General features: G+C 49.6%; 9 protein-coding genes across 9 annotated transcripts; 6 read left to right on the plus strand and 3 right to left on the minus strand.

Moving 5' to 3' along the window:
• Positions 1–606: 606 nt before the first annotated feature.
• On the plus strand, positions 607–4335 carry BP5553_05028 (GTPase activation, GAP; the record flags this gene model as incomplete). The annotated part of the gene is made up of 1 exon (XM_032013651.1): positions 607–4335. One exon carries the CDS (start codon positions 607–609, stop codon positions 4333–4335), a length of 3729 nt encoding a protein of 1242 aa, XP_031870251.1.
• Positions 4336–4759: 424 nt separating this feature from the next.
• Positions 4760–5937, minus strand: BP5553_05029 (putative peptidyl-prolyl cis-trans isomerase (Cyclophilin41); the record flags this gene model as incomplete). The annotated part of the gene is made up of 2 exons (XM_032013652.1): positions 4760–5523; positions 5589–5937. The coding sequence occupies 2 exons, from the start codon at positions 5935–5937 to the stop codon at positions 4760–4762; spliced, it is 1113 nt and encodes a 370-aa protein (XP_031870252.1).
• A 1035-nt stretch (positions 5938–6972) lies between these two features.
• On the minus strand, positions 6973–7867 carry BP5553_05030 (D-tyrosyl-tRNA(Tyr) deacylase; the record flags this gene model as incomplete). The annotated part of the gene is made up of 7 exons (XM_032013653.1): positions 6973–7014; positions 7068–7094; positions 7155–7321; positions 7378–7420; positions 7472–7495; positions 7655–7809; positions 7861–7867. The coding sequence occupies 7 exons, from the start codon at positions 7865–7867 to the stop codon at positions 6973–6975; spliced, it is 465 nt and encodes a 154-aa protein (XP_031870253.1).
• A 483-nt stretch (positions 7868–8350) lies between these two features.
• BP5553_05031 (Uncharacterized protein) lies at positions 8351–10526 on the plus strand (the record flags this gene model as incomplete). The annotated part of the gene is made up of 4 exons (XM_032013654.1): positions 8351–8605; positions 8653–9796; positions 9843–10359; positions 10466–10526. 4 exons carry the CDS (start codon positions 8351–8353, stop codon positions 10524–10526), a joined length of 1977 nt encoding a protein of 658 aa, XP_031870254.1.
• A 2523-nt stretch (positions 10527–13049) lies between these two features.
• On the plus strand, positions 13050–14538 carry BP5553_05032 (uncharacterized protein; the record flags this gene model as incomplete). Its single annotated transcript, XM_032013655.1, has 2 exons — positions 13050–13582; positions 13638–14538. 2 exons carry the CDS (start codon positions 13050–13052, stop codon positions 14536–14538), a joined length of 1434 nt encoding a protein of 477 aa, XP_031870255.1.
• Positions 14539–15925: 1387 nt separating this feature from the next.
• BP5553_05033 (Isocitrate dehydrogenase [NADP]) lies at positions 15926–17495 on the plus strand (the record flags this gene model as incomplete). Its single annotated transcript, XM_032013656.1, has 3 exons — positions 15926–16385; positions 16464–17000; positions 17071–17495. The coding sequence occupies 3 exons, from the start codon at positions 15926–15928 to the stop codon at positions 17493–17495; spliced, it is 1422 nt and encodes a 473-aa protein (XP_031870256.1).
• Positions 17496–17996: 501 nt separating this feature from the next.
• BP5553_05034 (uncharacterized protein) lies at positions 17997–19327 on the minus strand (the record flags this gene model as incomplete). Its single annotated transcript, XM_032013657.1, has 2 exons — positions 17997–18912; positions 18981–19327. The coding sequence occupies 2 exons, from the start codon at positions 19325–19327 to the stop codon at positions 17997–17999; spliced, it is 1263 nt and encodes a 420-aa protein (XP_031870257.1).
• An 820-nt stretch (positions 19328–20147) lies between these two features.
• Positions 20148–21500, plus strand: BP5553_05035 (RNA-binding, RBD; the record flags this gene model as incomplete). Its single annotated transcript, XM_032013658.1, has 1 exon — positions 20148–21500. One exon carries the CDS (start codon positions 20148–20150, stop codon positions 21498–21500), a length of 1353 nt encoding a protein of 450 aa, XP_031870258.1.
• An 861-nt stretch (positions 21501–22361) lies between these two features.
• BP5553_05036 (uncharacterized protein) lies at positions 22362–23286 on the plus strand (the record flags this gene model as incomplete). Its single annotated transcript, XM_032013659.1, has 3 exons — positions 22362–22682; positions 22739–23152; positions 23209–23286. 3 exons carry the CDS (start codon positions 22362–22364, stop codon positions 23284–23286), a joined length of 813 nt encoding a protein of 270 aa, XP_031870259.1.
• Between the last annotated feature and the right edge of the window lie 443 nt (positions 23287–23729).

The raw sequence follows: 23729 nt of genomic DNA on the forward strand, positions 1-23729 counted from the left end.
TTCGCCGGACATCACAGACCTTCCAAGGTTGGCTGTACTGATTAGAACACAATCCAACTGAGCTCGCGCAACGCCGCGCAGCTATCTTTTATCCTCCTTCTTCCCCCAATGTATCCGTTGTTCGCCGCCGATCCCCGAATTTCACTCGCTGCACGATTGCGAAGTGGCTTCCTTGGCCAGGGAAGGAAACGCTCGCCCGCTGCTGAACGAATGGTACATGGCCAGCTATCATGAGGAGGCATAGAGATTTGGGACTGTTACTGGGAAGATCCGAGGCGCATTGGTCTTAAGGGCGATATATGAAAGTCTGCGGCTCTGTACGAGCAGTGACGTTTTCAGTGTTGGCAAGACGGGACCGGATTTCTCGAACTCGCACCGCCCTCCAACCACATCTAGAGAACCACCGATTGAAATCCGATTGAGAGATCAGAGCCTTTTCGGCAGGCTCACCAGCGAGAAGAACGCGCTTTTTCTGCGATCCAGCGTAGTGCATATATTTCAAGCCGATTCGCGTCGCTCCCTTCAACCGACAGTGTACCACTTGGATGGGACATGCACGTAGGTTGGAGAAAAAGTTATCTTCCGATGACCATCATTCCCGCAGGCATGGACGGCAAACCCTACAGTGGGCCCTATGATAAGGATGGTACTTTGCAGGATTGGCACCGAGGTGCTCCAGAACCAGATAAGAGAGGAATGGATCGGCCTTTAGAGTCCCAGACAATGGCGAGAGTGCGGCCTAGCATGACAAGCACAATTCGTACTGTGACCCCAGATCCATTGGAGCGTGGAGAGGATGGCTCTCACCTGGCATCGGGAACACTGAGGTCGGGGGAATTTGACCCTTCTTCTGCGCAAACCTCACCCCGTTCTATGTTGGATGGGGACCGCCGGCAGGGTCTAGTATTCCAGGATTCATATTCCACCGAATCTCTCGAGTCTGTTCGCCCCGGGCCACCCGTTAGCTTCCACTCCCGGCCTCGAACGCGCACTACTAGTGGGGTGAAGGAGCATACTCGTCATAGATCAACTTCTACGAATGTCTCTAGGAGTAGGCACCGTATCGGCTCGGTGCACTCTACGAATGCATCCTCCTTCCATAACGTGGAACCTCGAAGCGTTACTGATAGTTCCACTTCTGTGATGTTTCCGTCCGTTCCTAGCCGACCTACACCTCCACCGCAGCTACATAAGTCGAACTCTGTTAAGGGTGGGCGACGACTCGTTAGACGAAGTTCTCGACCTGCGTCACCATTCTCAGCAACGAATGACATTCCATTTGTCGATTCCCTCCCATTCCCAGTCGCTACGGGGGATGCTAACAAAATATTAATGTTAATGAAGACTTTGTGTGGTCGTATGCGCGGCGGAGTCGAGTATCAGACTCATGAACAGGAATCTTGGCATTCGGGAATTTGCTATATTGATGACGTTAAGGCGTCATTGATGTTCGAAGGCGAAGACAGAGGTCCATTTCACCTTACAGTGATTCCGGATCTCAGAGGATGTCGAGTTCGCCCAATTATCTCGAAAGAAAGACAAGTAAGGTGTTTGGAGATATCAAACCGGTCGCTTGGCCTCGAGCTTCACTTATTACCAGGGGTCAAAACGGAACATGATCTCTGGTTAGCAGCACTTTTGTGTTGGCAACAGATCCGGAACGTAAGCCCTTCAGCAGCTCTCCCCGCGGCAGCTGCGCAGCCCACGAAGGAACGCATGTCGGCCCTTTCAAGGCGTGGTTCTTCCCAAAATTACCCAAATTCAACAAGCTCACCTACGGTTGCCAAAGATGGGAACATCATCAAGGTTGCCAAGGTTCTCCTCTGGGATAAAGGAGCGCCTTCGTGCCCAAAGGCAATTGTACAACGGCCCTCCACACGGGATTCACAATCGCCTACTCGCTCTTGGAGAAGGGTATCTTGCATACTTCAAGATAATGGAGAATTTAGGCTGTTGACGGAGAACGACGTAACTCTACTATCCGTTATTCAGTTATCACAATTATCTCGGTCAGCAATACAAAGGTTGGATAGATCCGTCCTTGATCAAGATCACTGCATCGGCATATTTCCCCGATATACTTCATCCTCCACTCAGCTATCCATATTTCGGCCTGTTTATATCGCTTTAGAGTCGCACCTGTTATATGAGGTGTGGTTTTGTTTATTAATTGCGTTCTCCGTCCCAGAAATCTACGGCCCATCACCGCCAGAGCCAAGCGACGATTTTGAGCTGTTTGGCACACCCCAGGACCCTCCTACTACTGACATGTTTCGGATCGAGAAATCTCTCAGCGTCCGTATTGTGGAAGCCAAGATCCGGAAACCCGCCGTTGAGAAGGATGCTGCGCGCCAGGGGAAACAATCTGCGAAGCCTGAAGACGATCCCTCGTTGGGAGAATATTTTGCTGAGGTGGTGCTGGATGGGGAAATCCGGGCTCGTACAATGACTAAACCCCAAACGAGAAACCCCTTTTGGCGCGAAGACTACGAATTCTTAGATCTTCCTGGCCATACACCAAAGCTTTCCGTTCTGCTGAAACGAGTTGACAATTGCGTCTCCAGCCGTGTCTTGTTTTCCTCGTCGAGAGTTTTCGAGCAGCCGGAAAGGGTACTCTGCGGAACGGTTGATATCCCAGTCGACAAGCTCGAGCGAGGCAAGGACAGCGAAGCCTGGTGGCCGATACTGAATGATCTGCAGGAATCCATAGGTGAAATATTTCTCAAACTCCGCCATGATGAGCTCGTTGTGCTCCTCGCGAAGGATTACGAGCCCATATCATTATTATTACATGGATTTGCTAGCGGGTTGACAGACCAGATTGCTCAATTTATCGTTCCACGTCTACGGCCTCTGTCTGAAATATTGATGAATATATTTCAAGTTTCTGGGCATGCTGGGGATTGGCTTATGGCGCTGGTTGAAGAGGAAATAGATGGCAGTACAAGGGAGATGCCCGCGTTCCGGCGTCGATGGAGCAGAAGGATCGGATCGAATGAGTCCTTTAACTCTACTAGCGACCGTGAACAGACGGTCCGGGATATAGGAAGGTCATTGCAAGGAGAAGCAAATCTTCTTTTCAGAGGGAACTCCCTATTTACTCAGGCGATGGATTTCCACATGAGACGAGTTGGTGCAGAATACTTGCGAGAGACCCTGTCGGACAAAGTTGCCGGAATCAACACGCGCAATCCGGATTGCGAGGTAGACCCATCTCGGATGGCCAAGGAAGAAGATTCTGGCAAGAATTGGTCTTTGTTGATATCACTTACAACAGATGTCTGGGAAGCCATTGCCGGATCAGCTTCCCGTTGTCCAGCCGAACTTCGCCAGATCTTGAAGTATATTCGAGCTGTTGCTGAAGATCGATACGGGGATTTCTTTCGTACCGTATCGTATACCAGCGTATCCGGATTCTTATTCTTACGCTTCCTCTGCCCAGCTCTACTGAACCCGAAACTCTTCGGACTTCTGCGAGACCACCCGCAGCCCAAAGCACAGCGCACCTTGACGCTAATTGCGAAGAGCTTACAGGCCCTTGCTAACCTAGGCTCATTCGGTCAGAAGGAGATATGGATGGAACCCATGAACCGATTCCTCTACGGCCACCGTCAAGGCGTGAAGGATTTCATCGACGATATATGCGCTCTCTCTGCCGAACGTAGAACTTCAGCACTGCCTGCATCTTACTCAACTCCTATTACTATACTCGCGCGGCTGCCAGCAACCTCGAGAGAAGGGTTTCCATCTCTCCCATACCTCATCGATCATGCCCGCAACTTTGCCGCATTGGTTAAGTTATGGGTAGACTCAACGTCCCACTATGTAAACACTCAAACTATTGATGGCGACCTGGCCGAATTCAACCAAATTTGTATCGATCTCCAGCGCCGCGCCGATGAGTGCCTCCTGATAGCGGACACTAGTGACCGGACAGTTGACCAGCTATCCCAGTCTCAGGAGTTGGAGGACCTCGTCGATAGCTTTCAAGATACATCCATTCAAGATAAAGAAATCATCCAGAATTCAAATCCGGATATTGGACCAGTAAATAACCCACCCTGGGCTGAATTCACAACCACTATCACCGCTGGCGCTCCTAGCACCACTAGCAGTGAATTAACCGGCAAGGACTGGGATAAGGATAAAAGAGAACGCTTGAGTTTCTGGGAATCAGCTTTTGGGAAGGAGAGTAAGAATCCGAGGTTATATGATACTGCAGACAGTCTTGGGTCGTCACCCGTTGGAGGGCCGAGTAGAAATGGGAATAGCAAAGCCCCGAGGAATTTCCTTAGCGGACTTCGGAGGAAGGGAAGCACCCCGGGACCTATTTGAGTCGAGGCGGTGGCATAATGAGAGTTTGTATTACAGTTAATACGGCATATATATATACCTATATGGCGTGTGGAGGTCGGTTTTGTTGCATGTAGGAGGTGTTTACCTCTTCGTCGGGGAGTTTTATTCTTAGGGTATATAAGGAGGGGAGTTTCACCGATAAGGACATGACGATATATGCGGGTTTGTGGATTAATTCATTTCTATCATTTTTGTACTGCTTCTAGGGCTAAGAGATCCATGTATGCACACCTAGAAATATAAGAGGCGCCGCGGTGGTAAGACTGTTTGTTGTCTTTCCCAGCAAAAGAGCCACCCCTCTCCAATGTTGACTTCAGTGTGGTTCATGCGATCATGCAACCGCCATTTTCACAGCCTCATCTACACCATGACGCCTCGTAATTCATGATCTCATGACCTCCGCTCAAGAGAAGAACTTCTTGTAAGCAGCCTTCTCCTTTTTAGCCTGCTCAGCAGCCGCCTTCTTAACCTTCGCCAGCTCCTGAACAACGGCTCCATCACCTGGGTTGAGCTTGTTCGCCTCGGTCAGATCCTTCAACGCCGCCTCGTCGTCCTTTAAACCGACCTCAGCGATAGCACGACGGAACAGTGCCTTGCACTGCTCGACATTAGTAAGGCCAGACACCTCGAGCGCATTGGTTGCGAATCTCTTGCCCTCGGCGAAATCATTCAGCTTATTGGCGAGAAGAGCAGCGTTGGAGTTCAGAGAGTACCGCAGGGTATCAAGTTGCTTCCGCGTCTCTACCGGCTCCTTTTCCATATTCGGATCCTCATTCAAATAACGAATGCCCTTTTGGTATTTCTCTAATCCGAGATCTAGGTTCTTCAGCTCCTGGAATGCTTTGTTACCATAGCTTTTAAGGTCCCCTGCGATCTTGACTATTTCACTAGCGCTCAGCTCCTTGTTAACGTCTTCCGGAAAGTCTTCGTATTCATCTCCTGTGACATCGGCGGTCTTTTGTTGGCCGGCTGCAATATCATCGGGGTTGAGCTCGCCGCAGTCTGTGATTACGACATCTTTGGCCGGCTTGTCACCGCCTTGAGTTGGGAGGTTTTCGATTTTGCGAGCAATTGATTTGCCGGTCAACACTTCGCCGAATACTACATGCTTATCATCGAGATGGGGAGTCGGGACGGTGGTGATGAAGAACTGGGAACCGTTGGTGCCTTGCAGATGTTAGTACCTTAAAATAGAACGGGGAGAACTAGGAGTGGATCTGTGTAATTCGTACCTGGACCAGCATTGGCCATAGACAGAAGGAAAGGCTTCTCATGCTTAAGCTGGAAATTCTCATCGTCGAATTTGGTGCCGTAGATCGATTCACCACCCGTTCCGTTACCAGCTGTGAAATCACCACCCTGGATCATGAATTGCTTGATAACACGGTGGAAGGTGGAGCCTTTGTAATACAGAGGCTTTCCTGCTTTGCCAACGCCCTTCTCGCCCGTGCAGAGAGCCCGGAAGTTCTCTGCTGTCTTGGGGACAATGTCATCATACAGCTCGAAGGTAATTCGTCCCTCGGGCTTGTTGCCAATTGAGATGTCGAAATAGACGTGGGAACGCTGCTTTTCTTCTGCCATGATGTCGTTATTTCTGGGACTAGTTTATGAGTGAAGAGGACGATATTCTGCCGTCGGAAAGTTGGGGAGATTGTTAGATATTCGTTCAGCCTCGTCCCGCCAGCTTCGAGAAACTTCCAGTGAAGGTGTTTGTGGGGTCGGTCAACACGGAACGGGGGTTTCGCCGAATCGCCGGACTATACACTTGAGAGGTTGACACTTCAAGAGCCCACTTGGAAATAACAGATTTAATAAAGATTTGGCAAATTAGTTGAATTATATTCTTTTAGCTTATTGGGAGGAGTCCATAATTTGCGCCTCGAGAACTTTTCTTGTGCGAAAAAGCTGTGGGAATATCTGTGAATCTTACTACCAATTTATCACCCTAAAACTGACCGCCTCATATTTGCCCATATGTAATAAAATAAGCAGAAATCCCATAACAACTGGAGACAGGCGACTAGGCCTGTTGGTGCAGTGGGGATATTAACGCCTTTCCGAGGTTGAACCACTGATCAACAGACAACCTAGGATGACCCTGGACGCTCCGCCAGAGAAAACAAAAGCTTGAGTTTCTCGGTATCCATTTGGAACTGATAATTGGGTATTCTTTTGCCATTTCTTTTGTCTTTAAATCTTCCCTTTTCCTTTTTTTTTTAAGCTGGTTCGCTTCGTTACAGTATCTCGAGCAAGCGACGGCAATGCTTGCTCTTCGGAAGTGAATTTTCGACCCAAGGCAGTGCAGTTTCAGGGAAGTGATGGAGACGTTAATACACCTCAGATCTGTATCTAATAGTAAAAGGTTGTAGAGCACACAGATGAGCACAACGATTCTAAAGTGATGTCTAGTTCTCTAAAATACCAAGCCGGTATATAATCTAGAATATCAAATTACCACGCTTTATAGCCAGGTCTAGTCTTTCTCCGTAGGAGAAATGCTGGTTAAGAAAGTGGCCAATAGACACTCGGTTATATCGTGATAAAGCCATTTTGGTCCTTTGTCGCTCGTTGCCACTTTGTACATCTCTAATTGGGCACCAGTCGAGAATGCAAATGTCATTTCTGCCCAACTTGTCCCACCGACAACTCTAATGTGACCTAGGTCATGTAAGCCATATTGTTCAATAATCCAAACCCATAATAACACTAACGGGGCCATCATTGACTAATGCAACCTCCTAATTGGGTCAACTGTTAGTGAGCTGATCGAGGCTGTGAGCACGACTTGGAGCGCTTACCATCATGGCTTGGAATACACCATCTTTGACTCTATCAGGCATATAACCTTGTTGGACCTTTGAAACAAATAGTTCGTATAACTGCTTAGCTTCGCTCCCTCCTAGAGCTCCGTGGAAATCGGGTTTGAATCCTTTCTTAGTTGATGCGAGCAATGTAAATTGAGAGACTGAATATGGCCACAAGAATAAGTAGAGGCTTCGAGTAGAGGCAATAGCTACACACCACAGAGAACTTCTCCATTTATATCTTGAACATTTTGCTTCCACTGGAGAACATCAGATGATCGCTAGATCCAAAGAAATCCAGGGGTTCATACCCTGCCTCCTGCTTCATCATCCCACTAAATTACATTTTAAATTAGTATTCCTGACCTAGCAACCCCGAAAGAAAATCAAAAGAGGTCTCAAAGCAATCACACAGTATAATAGTTTTGTAAACTAGCTTGTCAAGACAACTTTTTCGAGCATGAAAGGAATTTCAAGCGTGGGGTTATTCTTACCAAACGCATCTTTAAGACCTTCGAGGCAAGAGTATCTACATCCTTCTCTGTATCGCCAGGCGCGATAGCCGCAAAGACTAGAACCCCTTTGCCAATTGATGAGACAAGCTGCTTGTCAACTGTGACAGAGGCTGAGAGAACTCGCTGAAGTATTGCTGGCAGAGGAGTCAGACTAAGTTTTGTGGCTTGCGAAGCAAACCACCTACCTTTCATGATTGCAAATTACAGCTTTGACTGTCTTAATAAAATATAATTGAGCCGACTATACGAAGTACTTCGTTAGGGTTATTCTAAATTGAAATCTCCTAACAACGCAAAGCGTATCTAGTGGTGGTGTCACATGGAAGTTGCTGGCTGTTCCCCGCGACTTGTGCTGGAAATAAGGCTGCATGGCCAAGCCGCCTCAGGCTGCCCCAAGCGAGGCGACGGCGGTGGTTCAACAAGCAACAGCCGACAGCAATCAACACGATCACGATCAGATCTTGAGAAGCGCGAATGTGAACGCGAACAACATACACCCTTGACCGCCAGCCTTAGGTCTCCTGTAATATTTGAGTCCCTCACCGCGCGTGCCTCCCTGCTTCCACATTACCGGGGGATCGAGACATCCCATACATATCGCCCGTTGCAGAACCTCGAACACGAGATCCATCATTCAGCGCCAAACAATCTTTTACTAGGCCCCCAACATTCACGATGGCAGCACGAAAGCTCCAGCAGGAGGTAGATAAATGCTTTAAGAAGGTCACAGAAGGGGTTGCGGAATTCGAGTCCATCTACGAGAAGATCGAGCAGTCAACAAATGCCGCCCAAAAGGAGAAATTGGAAGATAACCTTAAACGGGAGATCAAGAAGCTACAAAGGCTTCGCGATCAGATCAAGACATGGGCTGCCAGCAATGACATTAAGGATAAGGGGCCACTGCTAGAGAATCGTAAATTGATCGAGACTGTATGCGTCATGCTATTGTTCCCGGGTTCGAGGCTAACTAGGCACAGCAAATGGAAAAGTTCAAGGCAGTGGAGAAGGCTATGAAGACGAAAGCATATTCGAAAGAGGGATTATCAGCAGCTGCGAAATTAGATCCCAAGGAGCGCGCGAAAGTAGAAGCATGCGACTTCTTGGGTAACATGGTGGATGAACTGGAGCGCCAAATAGAGACCCTCGAAGCAGAAGGCCAATCGATACAGGCCACCATGAAGAAAGGGAAGAGCCAGACTTCCAAGGCGGAGAGACTGGCGGATATCGAACGAATAACGGAACGACATAAATGGCATCAAGGGAAGCTTGAGCTCATCAAACGCTCACTAGAAAATGGTGGCGTGGAAACGGACCAAGTCAATGATCTCGAGGAATCTATTCGATACTATGTTTCCGATGGTATGAATGACGATTTCATGGAGGACGACGAGATGTACGACGAGCTCAATTTAAAGGATGAAGAGGATAACTACGGTATGAACAACGAGAACGACCGAGTATCGTCCCAAGATACCCAGTCAATACAAGAAGAAACTCCCGACATAGATGCAAGGTCGAGTAGTATACCGGGTGGCAAATCCAAATCTATAGCATCGGAAGGTCATAGTGGAGCACGAAGACCGTCGACTCAGATGAAAAGTCCGCTTCCAACACTGGCAACTCTACATACTCCAATAACGAATGCAACAAATGGTGGTAGCCAAATGAAGCCAGCAACAGTGCCGACGCGAGCACCTGGGGAAACTCTCAAATACGCCTCGGCAGCAGCCGCCGCCGCTGCAAGCGATAAGAATAACTTGGGGATTGCTCCTTTACCTCCGCCTCCTGAAGCCCTTCCCGCACCAAGTACAGCCGTCGGCCATCCCCCGTTACCGGCAGCTGCTGGGCGAAGGGCAAGTTCTACTGCTTCCCCGAATGTGGTTCATGCACAGCCCGCGTCTTCCGTAACGAAGTCTGCCGTCCCAGCATCCGCGAGTATATCGGATGTTCCTTCCAGTGCTCAAACGAAGTCTCCAGCGTTAAGTCACTCAGTGACAGCTGTAATTGGCGGTAACATATCGCAGTCTCAGAATGCCGATAAAGTTGATACTGCTAAGTCAGGTGCTTCCCGGGCGTCTGGAAAGGCTCCGGCTGCTCCCGAAACAGGAGAAAGCTCAAAAGGTATGGACTGCCCGTTTTTGTAATGCGTGATACTAACAACGTAAAGCTGCTGCGGTACAACCTAATGGCGTTACAAATGGCGTGAAAAATGGCGACTCGGAAGAAGTTGACGAATCAATATATCACCTGCCCTCTGGCCTGCAAGACCTACTCCAATCATTCGAAGCAACCCAACGGCGGGTCACCGCTGCTCCTTCACAATCATCGCAGAGAATGCTGGCAACGTCCCTAACAACCTCCCCAGACATGCTTGACGTGGGCGCACCGCGGAAGTATAAACCGGATATTCGATTTAACACGCCATCGTATTATCCCCAGGAGCTAGATCCTGTCTTCGATGATCCGCGATTATACTCTCGAATAGACCCAGACACTCTCTTCTATGTCTTCTATTACAAACAAGGAACATACCAGCAATATCTCGCGGCCAAGGCGTTGAAAGATCAAAGTTGGCGGTTCCATAAGCAGTACCAAACGTGGTTCCAGAGGCATGAGGAGCCAAAGACAATCACAGAGGAGTTTGAGCAAGGGACATATCGCTTCTTTGATTATGAGAGTACATGGTTCGTTTTCCAAAATCTCATTGCACTCCTCCCTACCTCATTCCCCGATCTATCCCGTGACGATATGTCTTCCAATTCCCTCAATACACTCGCTAACGTATCATAGGATGAACCGGAGGAAGGCAGACTTCAAGTTCGCGTACAAGTTTCTGGAGGATGATGTATGAGTAGCTTCCGTGTATTTTGGGCATCAATGGATTAAATGTTTTGAGTGGGAACCGGTCGGCGCATGATTTGGCTCTGACCAAGGTGTTGCTGGAATGACGGCAATAGCTCCTCTTAATTAGCAATAGGTATGATCATCTGAACACGGTGATTTTGTGCCTCCTGTACCAAATTCTGTTCCCGATAGTGTGTGATCTGATTCTTGGGCGACGAGTTTCGTGAATTGCGCTTGGCGGGGCTGTTTGCTGCCCGGTCGGTCGTCGGGCTTCTTCGCTCAGCGCCCAGCAGAAGAGAACAAACAATCGAGGCCAATTTGGCTGGCAGGTTGTTGTAGTTCCTCACAAAAGCGACCCGAGCCACAAGTTGGACAGCTTTCCCCCGACTTATTCATATTGATTTCGTGCTGGCCGCCGGTGATACGTCACGCCCATAACGCTTCACTTGTAATTTCGGTGACAGACGCTATAGGCGTCCACCCAGTCGCTGAGTGAGGATTTCGAAGGCGAAGCCGGCGCTGGCAAACACCTGAGCCATCCTCGCTGGGGAAAGCACCGAATTATAGGCTTTTGTTTGATGGCCATGCGACCGCTGCAGTGACCTGCAGCTACCTATTCCTGCGTTACGGCCCAACTCCGTCGCTGCAACCTGACCAAATCAGTTTGGGTCGCCTCAAAGGCCCCAAGTTGGGGGATAAAGTAAAGTATAAGACAATTAGGGAAACCCAACTCAATTCCCGACAGTAGGTATCGCTACTCACAATTCTTGTTTCTGCTACAATATAGAAGATGTTGTCGTGGTTTCATATTCGCCTGTTGTATATTCGACCTCATTCAGGAGGGAGCAATACTCGACTCTGATTCGCCAATCAAGAGGCGGCCGGAATAACCCCTACTCCGAACCAGAACCCTCCTCTTCATCTCCAGCCTTCAGTCGCGATGCTAACAATTCAGCAGGACAGTACCCTCTCTTCTAGAGAGAAGAGCAGATGAGAAGGGGAAGATTCACATCGCCGTCGCTCTCGCTCTCACTCTCACTCCTTTTCCAATTCCAACCCCCACGCCAAGGTACATATCGTCGCCCATCCTCTACCTGCCATTCCTGTCTTTGCATAGCCCACCGATTACGAAGTACGATGTTCCGTATTACTCTACAATTCGATCCATCTTACTCCGTGCAGTCGACTGCCTGGGCCTTGGGGCGTCGCCAGCAACCACTTCCTGGGAATACCCACCCCGATCGTTTGACAGCCTCATCCTTCATAACGGGAAAAAGCAAAGAACATCCCTCAAAAAGCAGCGACGAGGCGGAAGAAAGTGCAGGGCGAACTGCGAACTGTTGCCTGATAACGCGTGCCAGCTGCCCTCACACAGCCACAAAGACGTTCCGCGCTGTCCCCTTACTCCAGTTGCTCTCCGACACGACCTCTTGCTGCAATATGGCTGCATCGGCCGGTGAGCCGGCACGACGCACAAGCTGGGCGATTGTCAATAAAGACTGCTTCCTCCTCGAATTGATCGACGAGCGCGATTTTGCAATGGCCCAGCACCGTCGCCGTGTCATCACCTAAATACTCCTTCAGGAGATCAATGATCGATGGAAACGTGGTCGAGGCCAAGGGGGTGTTTGCCCGATCGTTCGCAACCCTTCTTCATTCGCTAGCTTTGCTTTGTGGCTGGGCAAGATTCATTCTAGCCAGATCCCCGATGCGTCCAGCAAAGTTGCCTTGGACTCTGCCCTGATAAACTTGCCGAACTTCAGATCCTCTCCAATACGTACAGCACGCCCCAGCAAGGCTGTGGAACGTCTTCCCGACTACATGGCTGCCCTTGTTCTGCTTCTTTCGGGTGTCGTACATGGACGAGGCTCTGAGGCATTTTCCACGCACCTTCGAATCCTTGATCCCAGGCGCCTTTGCTTGACTGTTTACATCCTGCCGTTAACGACTTAGAAGCCTCTTCTTGTTAGTTCTGTAATTGCACGGTGACCAGATTAGGAAAGGGCGTGGAGGGTTGGGAAGACAGCGCATACTCGGCTCTGAGGGAACTGTTCCCGTCGAATTGATCAGTAAGGCTTTATCTGCCATTAGTCCGGTCCTGTTCAAATGTGCAGGAGACCCGCATTGTATCTCCAAGCAAGATTTCATGTGGAAGGCGTCTGGGGCGCGCCTTGCTACAATTGAAATGTAGAAGCTCCAAATCTACCCTTGTCAGAAGACGTGCAGGTGACATTCTGCAGCCGTCAGCCTCATCCGAACCGTAAGAGAAATAATATTAAAGAAACCGCAGCGCTCCCCCTAGCATCAGCAAGAGCACAGAGAACTTCAGTTTGCGTGATCTATTTCAGCCGGGTACACTTGCTTGTATGCTCCCTAAAAGTGATTTTATTTCATTGTATTGCTTAATTTAGATTGTAAGCAGTCTCTGTTTCCTTATCGTAGCCTTGTACGTTCACGGCCAAGTGGTCTGAACTCTTTCGACTCCGGTAGTTTAGACTAATAGTCTTTGAAGGGATACACAGCACCTTCAATGGCCTCACAGCCCAATTCCTATGTCCGTCCCATAAGCTCGAAGCCGAGATATACGCCATATGATGCAGCAGCAAGGCCAAAAGCACTCGGGGGCGTTCCTATGGATCACACGTGGTCTGATATCTCGACAAGTAGTGAGCTCTCGAATACTACAACATACTCTGTGCCTTCGAGTTGTACGACAATGGAGCTTGATCATCAAGGTGATTTAGCACCCACGTTTGGCGCTGGGTACTCTAATGATGAGGCCCAAGTTGAGTTGGGGGGTCCCTCCAACACTGGATATTCTAACGAGATCCTCAATTACGACGCACCCCAAAGTATTCCTTTCACAGCTATCACGGAATCGATGCCCTTCAGCTTTCAGAGTCAGCGACCGACGCCTTTGGGACTCGAGTGGATGGGAAACATGAAAGTGTTAGACTTCTACGACCTTGTGGTTGAAAAGTCGAAAGAGCCATACCTTGTCCTTCGCGATGAGTTTCCGGAATATCCACGGACTCCTCGAATAGTGTATCTTGATAGAGACATGTACGTGTATCGCACTGAATCCTTCCCCCCAACGTGTCACTAATTATTTTCTTAGGGGGCAGGCTGCTAGAAAAGACTACCATCCATGCCAGTTCCCTGACAACCGCTGCTGGAAGAGAGGGAAGACGGCCACTCGTCCTGTTTTTCGAAGGCCAGCAGATCTCGAGCGGCACTACGTTGTTGTGCATGCGTCTGCCCAATCCTTCCCATGCGACTACCAGCGATGTAATCGCAAACGCAATGCATTTACCCGCAAAGACCACTGCCGCGACCACTTCAAAGAATTTCACAAGGAGGACATCGGCCATTGCAAGGGCGAGAAATCAGCCAAGAATAAGGCAGAGCGGCAGGCAAAGGAGCAGGCATGGTTAGATGAACGCAAAATCGATCCGAAGTGGTGGCGGTGCGCCAAGTGTCTTGAAAGGGTTCGGGTGGCCAAGGCTGGGTGGCAGTGCTCCAGCTGCAAGCGCGACTGCGAGCCACATCGAAAGAAGGCTCGCTTGGGGCAACAAGTGGGAGCTGACGTATACGACTTGGAAATGGAGATGTCTCGTCAAGCTTCATTATCCACCTACGGCAGCGGCGAATCCCAACTCAAAGTTGCCGGCACCGCTGATATGTACGACGTGGGAATTGAGACGACGCATCCAGCACCGTCCTCCCCCTACGATAGTGACGAAGGCCTACAAAGCATGGCTGGAGGCTCAGAATCGCAACGCAACTTCGATGAATATGAACAATACCCAAGGGAGGCTTGCATGGATCACTTAGCAGAAGCCGCTGATGTGTACGACATGGGATATAAGGCGTCACCTCAGGTATCATCGCAGACCTATGATGGTCAAAAATACCTGCAAGACTTGGTCGGAGATTCAGAATCATACAGTCAGTACCATAACTACCCAGAGCAGTTACAATTTGATGATGTGACCTGGTCATCTCCTCGTCCCTGGTGATATGTTTGAAGTCATAGAGTATCGTGGGGCGGCATGAACGTGCCTCTGCAGGTCACTATTATAGATGGCCATGTTACGACGCGGCGATGCCATGGTCGGCAAGGCTGGTATTAGGCGTCCGGCGTCTGGCGAATGGCGCAAGATTCAGAATTCGTATAGAAGGCGGCGTTTGTAGAGGGGACCGGTTGGGAAAATCTCTTCTTTCTTTTCTCATCTTGCTGAGCTCGATAAATTGCTTTCGTCAAATTCGCGCTATTTTCGGTGTCGTGCACTTCTCCTTTCTATGGGTGGGAACCAGGAGTTCTTGGGATCTTAGACAATCTTACGGCCGGGCAACAGTACGGAACGATAAAGGCGTTTATCTTTTTCTCTTCGGTCTCTCCTTCTATACGAAGTACTTCTCTCTTTCTTGGCTATCTTCTTTCTTCGTCTCCTATATACATTCGCTGTCTTGGCTGTATTCTCTCTGGGTTGGGTTATGTTCCTCTCGTGTCTTACTATAGGTTTCAAGGCAAAATCTATTAGAACAATAGAGGCTGGAGACGGAGTCGTATTACGGGGTCGATGGGTTCTTTGGCATATAGGCGATATCAGGAAGTGCAACGAGGTTGGGCTTGGGTTTGGGGCTTGGGATTTATTAGGCCTGAAGACGTCAGGTAGCTACACGCTCATACCTAGCCAAGCAATTGATTAGCAATGATTTTGCCTCTGTGTAACTCCCGGATTCGCACTCGCTAAGTGATGGCCAATCACATCACGTGGGTCGAGATCCCGCGGGTGACGTCGGTTACTGACGGGGGCTGACAGGGGTAAGGACCGAATAGGTGGGATGGAAGTCCGTTATCGGAATATTCGGATTATTCGGATTCCGGTTGCAGCTTGACAACGGTGACAACGGTTACAACATCGTTATTAACCAAGATTCCTTCAATTGAAACCGAGTAAAAGGTCATCGTAGTACTTGTATTGGCCCCAAAGTACTCGAACGCACTGTAGATTCATTGGCATCAAAAGAGCGGCACCAAACAACACTAGTCACGGCCGATATAGCAAATGTCAACACCAATATAAACACCAATATCCCGGCATCGCATCTTCATCCTCAGACCCTTTCTGCCTCCTCACCAACTGGCAACTCCCCAAGCCCCTCGGCGGCTAAAAGTAGTCCCCGGCAGCCCCACTGCTGCGATCTCTGTATTTACTTCTGCTTCGTCCGTCGTACCTTCTCTTCCCAGACTGGGTGGACCCCGAAAAACCCCCCGTTTCCTCTCCACTTCTTTTAGTACGCCTTATCAACGACGTCGGAATCGCTCGGTATATGCACTGCCAATATCACGGCAATAAGATAAAATCCTAAAACTCTTGGGGGCATCGTCCGTACGCCATCATGTCCAGCTCAAGAATATCTGTCGCAGCATCGCGCGGCCTCTTCCGTTCTACACCTCAAGCCCTCCCCCCCTCAGTCTCACATTGGTATTCCTCAGCAGCACCAGCTACAGCTTCAATCGCAGCACGACACAATCGCAAGGCTCCCACTTTTGGCTCCGCCTTCCAAACCAGACGCACAATGGTTACCTTCAACAAGATCAAGGTCAAGAATCCCATCGTGGAGTTGGATGGCGATGAGATGACCCGGATTATCTGGAAGGACATCAAGGAGAAATTCATTCACCCATATCTAGATATCGACTTGAAGTACTACGATCTGGGGCTCGAGTATCGGGACCAGACCAACGACCAGGTTACAATTGATTCCGCCGAGGCGATCAAGAAGTACAGTGTTGGTGTCAAGTGTGCTACTATTACCCCAGATGAGGCCAGAGTGAAGGAATTTAACCTCAAGCAAAGTATGTCTTTATTTTGATATTTTCCTTGCGATTTTTACGTTAAGGCGGGGCAATTGAACTAACACGGTGGGATTATAGTGTGGTTGTCCCCCAACGGTACCATCAGAAACGCATTAGGAGGGACCGTCTTCAGAGAGCCCATCGTCATCCCCCGCATCCCACGTCTAGTCCCTGGCTGGAAAAAGCCCATTATCATCGGCCGTCATGCCTTCGGCGACCAATACCGCGCCAAAGACATGGTCGTCAAGGGGAATGGCAAGTTGAGCATGGTCTTCACCCCAGAAGGCGGCAAGCCAGAAGTAATCGAAGTCTTCGACTTCAAGCAGGGCGGCGGGGTAGCACAAACACAATACAACACCGATGACAGCATCGAGGGATTCGCACATGCTTCTTTCAAGCTGGCCTTGAGCAAGAGCCTCCCACTGTATATGAGCACCAAGAATACCATTCTGAAGAAATATGACGGCCGGTTCAAGGATATCTTCCAGGAGATCTACGACAAGGATTACGCCAAGGAGTTCGAGGAGAAGAAGATCTGGTACGAGCATCGCCTTATTGATGATATGGTTGCTCAGATGATGAAGAGCTCAGGAGGTTACATTATGGCTTTGAAGAGTATGCTCCCCTTGCTCCCCTTTACTTTTCTGGTCACACTAGCCTAATACAATAAACTAACACCAACCAGACTACGACGGTGACGTCCAATCCGACATCGTTGCACAAGGCTTTGGCTCCCTCGGCCTCATGACCTCCGTTCTCATCACCCCCGACGGAAAGAGCTTCGAAGCCGAAGCCGCCCACGGAACCGTAACCCGCCATTACCGCGAGCACCAAAAGGGCCGCGAAACCTCCACGAACCCAATCGCCTCGATCTTCGCCTGGACCCGCGGACTCATCCAGAGAGGCACACTCGACAACACACCTGAAGTCGTCGCCTTTGCCGAGAGCCTGGAGCAGGCTTGTATCGACACAGTGGATGTCGATGGCATCATGACCAAGGATTTGGCCTTGGCTTGTGGGAAGACAGGACGTGAGGATTATGTTACTACCACCGAGTATATGAATGCTGTTGAGAGACGGATGAAGAGCATCTTGAAGCAGAAGTTGTAGATTGACCTTCTACTTCAACGCTTTTGGGTGGTTCTACGGCCCATAAGTCCTTGCAACACCGATCGGTAGAGACGTTGGTTGCAGAGAGACAGAGATGGTGGGTACAGTAACGGTACACCGAGAAGTGGCTAAGGGGGCACACGCCCAGCGACACCGAAAGACATCGAGGGGATATACTTTCACGGTCATACAGGACCGTGCTTTCTATTCTGCGTGCATGGCCTGGTGTTCATAGAATTACCCATCATCAAACACTGCAACGTCACTGCATTACACTGTACATAGGCCGTCCTTGCTTCAGGACCATTGAGAGTTATAAATAGCATAGCATATCACAATCTTCAATTGCCTCCGTATGCAAACCATAGCGTTTCTGGCTTAGCTGGCTTTCTAGTATACAAGTTTCCCCTTGTCGTACCGCATCACCCTATCTAGAATCCATGTATCTCCCAACCCAAAAACGCCATTAAGCCAAAGGTCCCTCGTACAGTAATAGTAGCACTACAACGGTCCCCCAAACGGATGTTGAGCAGGCGGCGGACTCCTCTGCTTTGCTTTCTCTTTCTTTCCCCTCTTCGGTGTTGGAGTATTCGCCTCTGAGCCCTCTGGTTTCTTCTTCCGGTTATACGCCCGCTTCACCCTCGGCTTGCCGCTCTCATCCAATTTCTGCCCCTTGGAAGGATGGTACGTAGAATCATCGCCGTCCTCCCTCTTCCTCTTTCCCTTTGCGCTTACAGGGCCGGCAAGAGAAGCGTCATACCCGAGACCATCTTCTTCCACGAATTCCAGAGCGTCGGGTTTGACGGGTGCTGGGATGCTGGCGCGCTTTCCTGCGCCGCGGAGGGAGCCTGGCTTCCCTTGGGATTTTTCACTACCTTCGTTGTCTTGAAGGAAGACTTTGGGTTCGTTCTTGCGGAGCCAGTTGTAGACGCTGTTTGGATTGCGGAGGGCAACGTCGTGCTGCGCCGGGTGCTGGGGAGGAGGGGCAGGAGGTGCGGTGCCGAGAGAGGCATCTATATCGTAGAGGTAATCGTCAATTTGGTCAGCTGTCAAGTAGGTTATTGGGCCGGCGTGGCCTTCGTGGGTTTCGAGGGTAGAGAGGAGGTCGGCGGATACGAGGGGACTATTGACGGAGTGATGAGGGACCGTGGCCATGAGCAGGGAGAGTGGCTTTGTTAATCTGGCTCCATTTCTAGATGATGATGCCGCGGCTGCCTTTTCTTCTAGCATGCCTCGGATCTCTCTGTAAAGCGCCTTCCCGGCAGGCGTATCGAGTTCGGCGCATTTGGACAGGTCCTTGTTGCTAACCAAGGGCGGGATGGCAGAGAGGGCTGGAACGTCGACGGTCATTTCGATGCGCTTTTCGGCAGGGATTTGAGCAGAGTTATTGACATCGAGAAGAAGATCGAGGAGTTGACTGGAGAAACAGTACATTAGCTTAGTCGACTTGAGGTCTAAAGGGGGAATGGAAAGGGGAGTGCTCACTCATTCTCTTGTGCCAGTCGTTTAATCTGCTCTTCCGCTTTCTGCTCCCGCGTGTACCAGTCATTGCTCTGACGCATCTTCTCATCAAACTTGACCCGTTGCTTCCGAAACTTCTTCCTAATTGATACCATTGTCAACGATGCTTGACATGCGATGTCGCTTGGGTGAGGCTTGAATGGTTGTAGAAATTGCACATCCAACACTGCCCCGCCGTGAATATGAGAACAGGAAACGTACTTGAATGATTTATACGTAGCCTTGGCATCTTCCGTATTGTGAGTCGCATCGCCAACTTCGTGGCCTGTCGCACCGCCGTCTGTATCCATCTCCTCCCCGTTGGCTTGCATTGTAGAAGAGGTGTAAGATTAAGACGCGCCTGGAAGCATTGGGAAGCAACACTGTTGACTTAAATAAAGGACTCTCAAAGAGACATAGAGAAGCCAAAGGAAGGGGGCACAAAAAGAGTCAATAGACCATAGAAACTAGATCGTGAAGAAGCTGCTTAGCTGCCAGGACGAGACGTGCCTACATGATCAAAGTATCCCGAACATTCACGGTTGGCGTACGAAGTAGTCCGTATCCATAAAGCAGCGTTGTTCCGATCTTAGAGCGGCCGAAGATTACCCATTGTCGGTTAATATCGGACAATTGTAACTCCGATCGCGTAGCTATCTTGTAAACCCTGTACTTCTCTCAAGAAAATAATTCTCGAAGTTGACAAGATGCGCGACGAGACTCTCTGTACGACACAGATTACCCAACGTTGGTCTCTTGAATAAGAACGATCAATCCGGACTAACAGGAGAAGATATACTCTAGTTACTAGCTAGAGATTAGTCTTCCTGCTATTGCGACGCTGGACTAACCTTCTCTACGTCTCGCGACGCAAGCTTGAGGCAGTCTGACTTGGCTTCAAACAGATCGATATCAGAGCCAGCCTTGTGTTTGAACTAGATTGTCCTTCTGTTCAAACTGGATTTCTTGCGATACACACATTCCTCCGATCTATTGCCCTCTTCCATGATATCTAGGACGCAATAATTGAGAAGAGCTCGTGGAACAGTCACGTGCTACATTGCTCTGGACAACAAATATTCACGACACACCGACACCTCGAAGTAGGAACTACCCTGATCAAAGTGGTTATCTCCCATACACTCTCCAACAATGGCACCCTTAAAGCACTCCCCCACCGCTGAGACCATCTCCACAAAGCCGAAGAAAGAGAAGAAGGAGAAGAAAGAGAAGAAAGAAAAGTCCAGCAAGAAGAGAAAAGCAGAATCATTGAAAGAGCCCTCAGAGCCAAACACGAATACCTCCCCAGAACCTACCATCACCACCCCAGTTGAAGCAGAAGCCCTCATTTCAAGCACACCTATGGAAACCACGGATCCAGAAACGGAGGAGATAGCCAAAAGTCCCCCAGCCAAGAAACGAAAGGCTGCCGTTGAAGAGATTGAAGTCGACATCACAGCCCCTGAGCCCCCTTCCAAGAAGGCTCTTCGTCTCCTCAAAAAAGGGAAAGCTCTTCCGCCCTCAAAGTCTGGCGCTGAATCCACACCAGAGCCAGAGTCAAAGAAAGCCAAACTAGAGAAGGAGAAGAAGTCGGAACATGGCATATGGATCGGCAACCTGCCCTTTTATATTTCTAAGACTGATTTGCGGGAGTTCTTCGTAAACAAGTTGGAGGATTTCACAGAGGAGATGATCACCAGAGTCCATATGCCTGGGCCAAATGATGGAAAGCCAGCAAATAAGGTTGAGCAGAAGAGGGATGGCAAGACCGTGCACAACAAGGGCTTTGCTTACGTTGATTTTGAGTCACCTGAAGCCGTCAATGACGCTGTAGGTCTGTCGGAGCAGTTATTAGGAGGCCGCCGGGTTTTGATCAAGGACAACAAGTCGTTTGAGGGAAGACCCCAGAAGACGAAGGAGGAGAGCAGAAGGGAGGGCAAGCCACCGAGCAAGAAGATTTTCCTTGGCAATCTACCTTTTGATGCAACTGAGGAAAGCGTCAGGGAGCATTTTGAGAAGTGTGGTGCCATTTCTAGTATTAAGATGGCGACATTCGAAGACAGCGGGAAGTGCAAGGGATATGCTTGGATCGTATTCGAAGAGTTAGATGCAGCAACGAGCGCTGTTCGTGGTTTTCTGCTTGTTGAAGAACCGGAATCAGATGCGTCGGAGTCTGAGGAAGACACGGATGCCAGTGAGGGATCTGAGTCAGAGAATGCTGTTAGCAAGTCAAAGATAAAGAAGACGAAGAAGAGGAAGGTCTGGGTCAACAGGATTAGGGGCCGACCCCTGAGGATGGAATTCGCAGAAGACGACCAAACTCGATACAGTAAACGATACAAAAAGGAGGGCACCAAGAAGGGTGCCAATGAGACCTCAGAGCAGCCAACAGAAGCATTCAAGGAGAATGTAATTGTCCCTAAGGCGGTCGAGTATCGGAAACCTTATGCACCTCGACTTACTGGCGGCATTGTGGAGAGCAAGGGAAAGAAGGTTACCTTTTAGGGGTAGCACCTCGAACCTACATCTAGACTTACTAGACAATGGATGACCGACACAACTCGAAAGACTCAAACGTCATGGAGCTTCGCTAAACTTGTATCCTATTCACTATTCAATCAAACATCACCGATGTTTGCACCTCTTCTTAGACCGCCCTAGTGAATCGCGGCGATCGACTGAGGCGGTAAGCGAGGACCCAGGTTTTCCTATTTAAGGGGGCGGTCGACCAACTCTCCTACCTTCTCTCTCTCCTCTCTCCATAACACATCCTCCCGAGCTTAAGAGTTCTCCCTTAAGCTTTCCCCTCGTCTCCTTCATCTTCCTACTTTTGTTTACCAATCAGATTTCAAACTCCCCTGAGGTCGCACGATAAGCCTAGCTAGCTTGTCGAGCGACCTTTGTGGTCCAGATCTCTCGCGAAACAACCCCCCCCCCCCCCCCCCCCCCCCCCCCCCCCCCCCCCCCTCTTCGACTTCTGTCATCCCTCTTTTATCATCAAAAGGTCGTTTGTCCTCGTTCTGGACTTCGAGCTTCCGATCTCCCAGCAGCTGGGTTAGTCGTTCACGCCAGCTACTCTCAGCGCGTTTGGCCGGTAAGCCCTCCTCACAAAACACGTTTCCCTTGCGAGTTCCTTCTCCAAACACACTCCATCCCGGCCCATCTCATCCTTGTGCCATATGTCATTTCTCATACCACCTCCCTGCTTCCAAACATGCCTTCTCCTCACAATCCCTTAATCCCAAGACTTCCAGCTTATTTGTCGCAAGATTCCAGTGTTCAACAGCAACAAGCGCGATTATCCCGACGACGAACCAACCTACAACCTACAACTTACATCCAAATATTTCCCGAGGGTTACCAAATATGTCTGTTCAACCATCGAACTCGGGCATGGGCGGCGGCAATGACCCACCGGAGAAGCCACCAAAGAAGCCATCAAAGTCGCCACCAAAGAAGGCATATGTCAAGCGAGCCGGGTTTCCATCTGTGGCACCTCGCTACTGCCCATGTCTCCCAACATGCTCGAATCAGAGAGGAATCAACCCCCAGCCGGAAACTCTCGGCGCTCTATTTAATAGATACAATAAGAATCGACGCGACTGGGAGGGCCGTAAGAATTTACGACTATCGACATATGGGGTTCCCCCGGGCCTCAATCGGAGAAGAAGATACCTTCCACCCATGGTAAGTCATCCAGATTTCTTACACTTACCCATTTACTAAGTACGATGTGTCTTCAGACCTGGATCGAGTATGACGAGCATAATCGCCGCCAGTTCAACCTCGACCGAAATAATCCCCGCAACATCACCCATGAAGAGCTTGAACTTGCAGTGGCAAATTCCCCTGGTTCTATCTTTGATGCCGGTAGCCAGCCCGCTGCTAGCCATACTACTGCTACAAACGCTGGTCCCTCGAGTACTACTCTGGCGCAATTTGATACCCCGGCGCAAGTGGCTACTACAGCACAAATGGCTACCGCTGCACAAATTGCTACTGCGAGCCAAAATGCTTCGTCGGCTACTCTTACATATGAATACCCGGACCCTACCCACAATGCCTATGATGGTCTTCCGTATGGAGCTCCAGGTCATCCAAATGGTCTAGGTGATGCTCCCAGTAGTGGTTTGAACGACGGTGTTGATCCAGAAGCTGTAAGTTCCCCCTTGTCGAGCGTTAAGATGTGTTGAATTAGCTGACGCAATTCCAGGCTGCAGTAGCTGAAGAACAAGACCTTGGCAATCCCTTTAAAGTTGACCCCGACCTTGAGCGCCAGGGTAACCACTAGGCCATTTCACAGCCAACGCCCAAAGATCCCCATCATTGCTGCTTTGCTATCATGTCTCGTTTGAAAGTACGTCCAATTCCTCCCAAATGTTCGAATATAACTAACATATTCCTCAGAGGATCAGTTGACTCGTCTTGCTATCATTGCCTTCATTGCGTTACTTTGCTTTGCTTTGCGCCTCGAGTGCTGGTGCGAACAATTGATACACATAAGAGGCAATTCAAACTTCCAAAATAACTTTGCTGCAGAACCCTTTGTGACTCTTCAAGTAAACTGGATGTAGAACCCTTTGTGACCCTTCCCATGACCAGATTTTGCCTTGAGTTAATATGACAACGATTCAGTTGCTAGCACAGGTGTATCAGTTGACATGATTCTTCCCATCTGACCGCACCCCTCTTGACATGTATCTAGCAGCCGACGTGATTCGTCTGATTCGATTG

Source organism: Venustampulla echinocandica, assembly GCF_003357145.1.
Source record: "Venustampulla echinocandica strain BP 5553 chromosome Unknown scaffold_2, whole genome shotgun sequence".
Classification (NCBI taxonomy): domain Eukaryota; kingdom Fungi; phylum Ascomycota; class Leotiomycetes; order Helotiales; family Pleuroascaceae; genus Venustampulla; species Venustampulla echinocandica.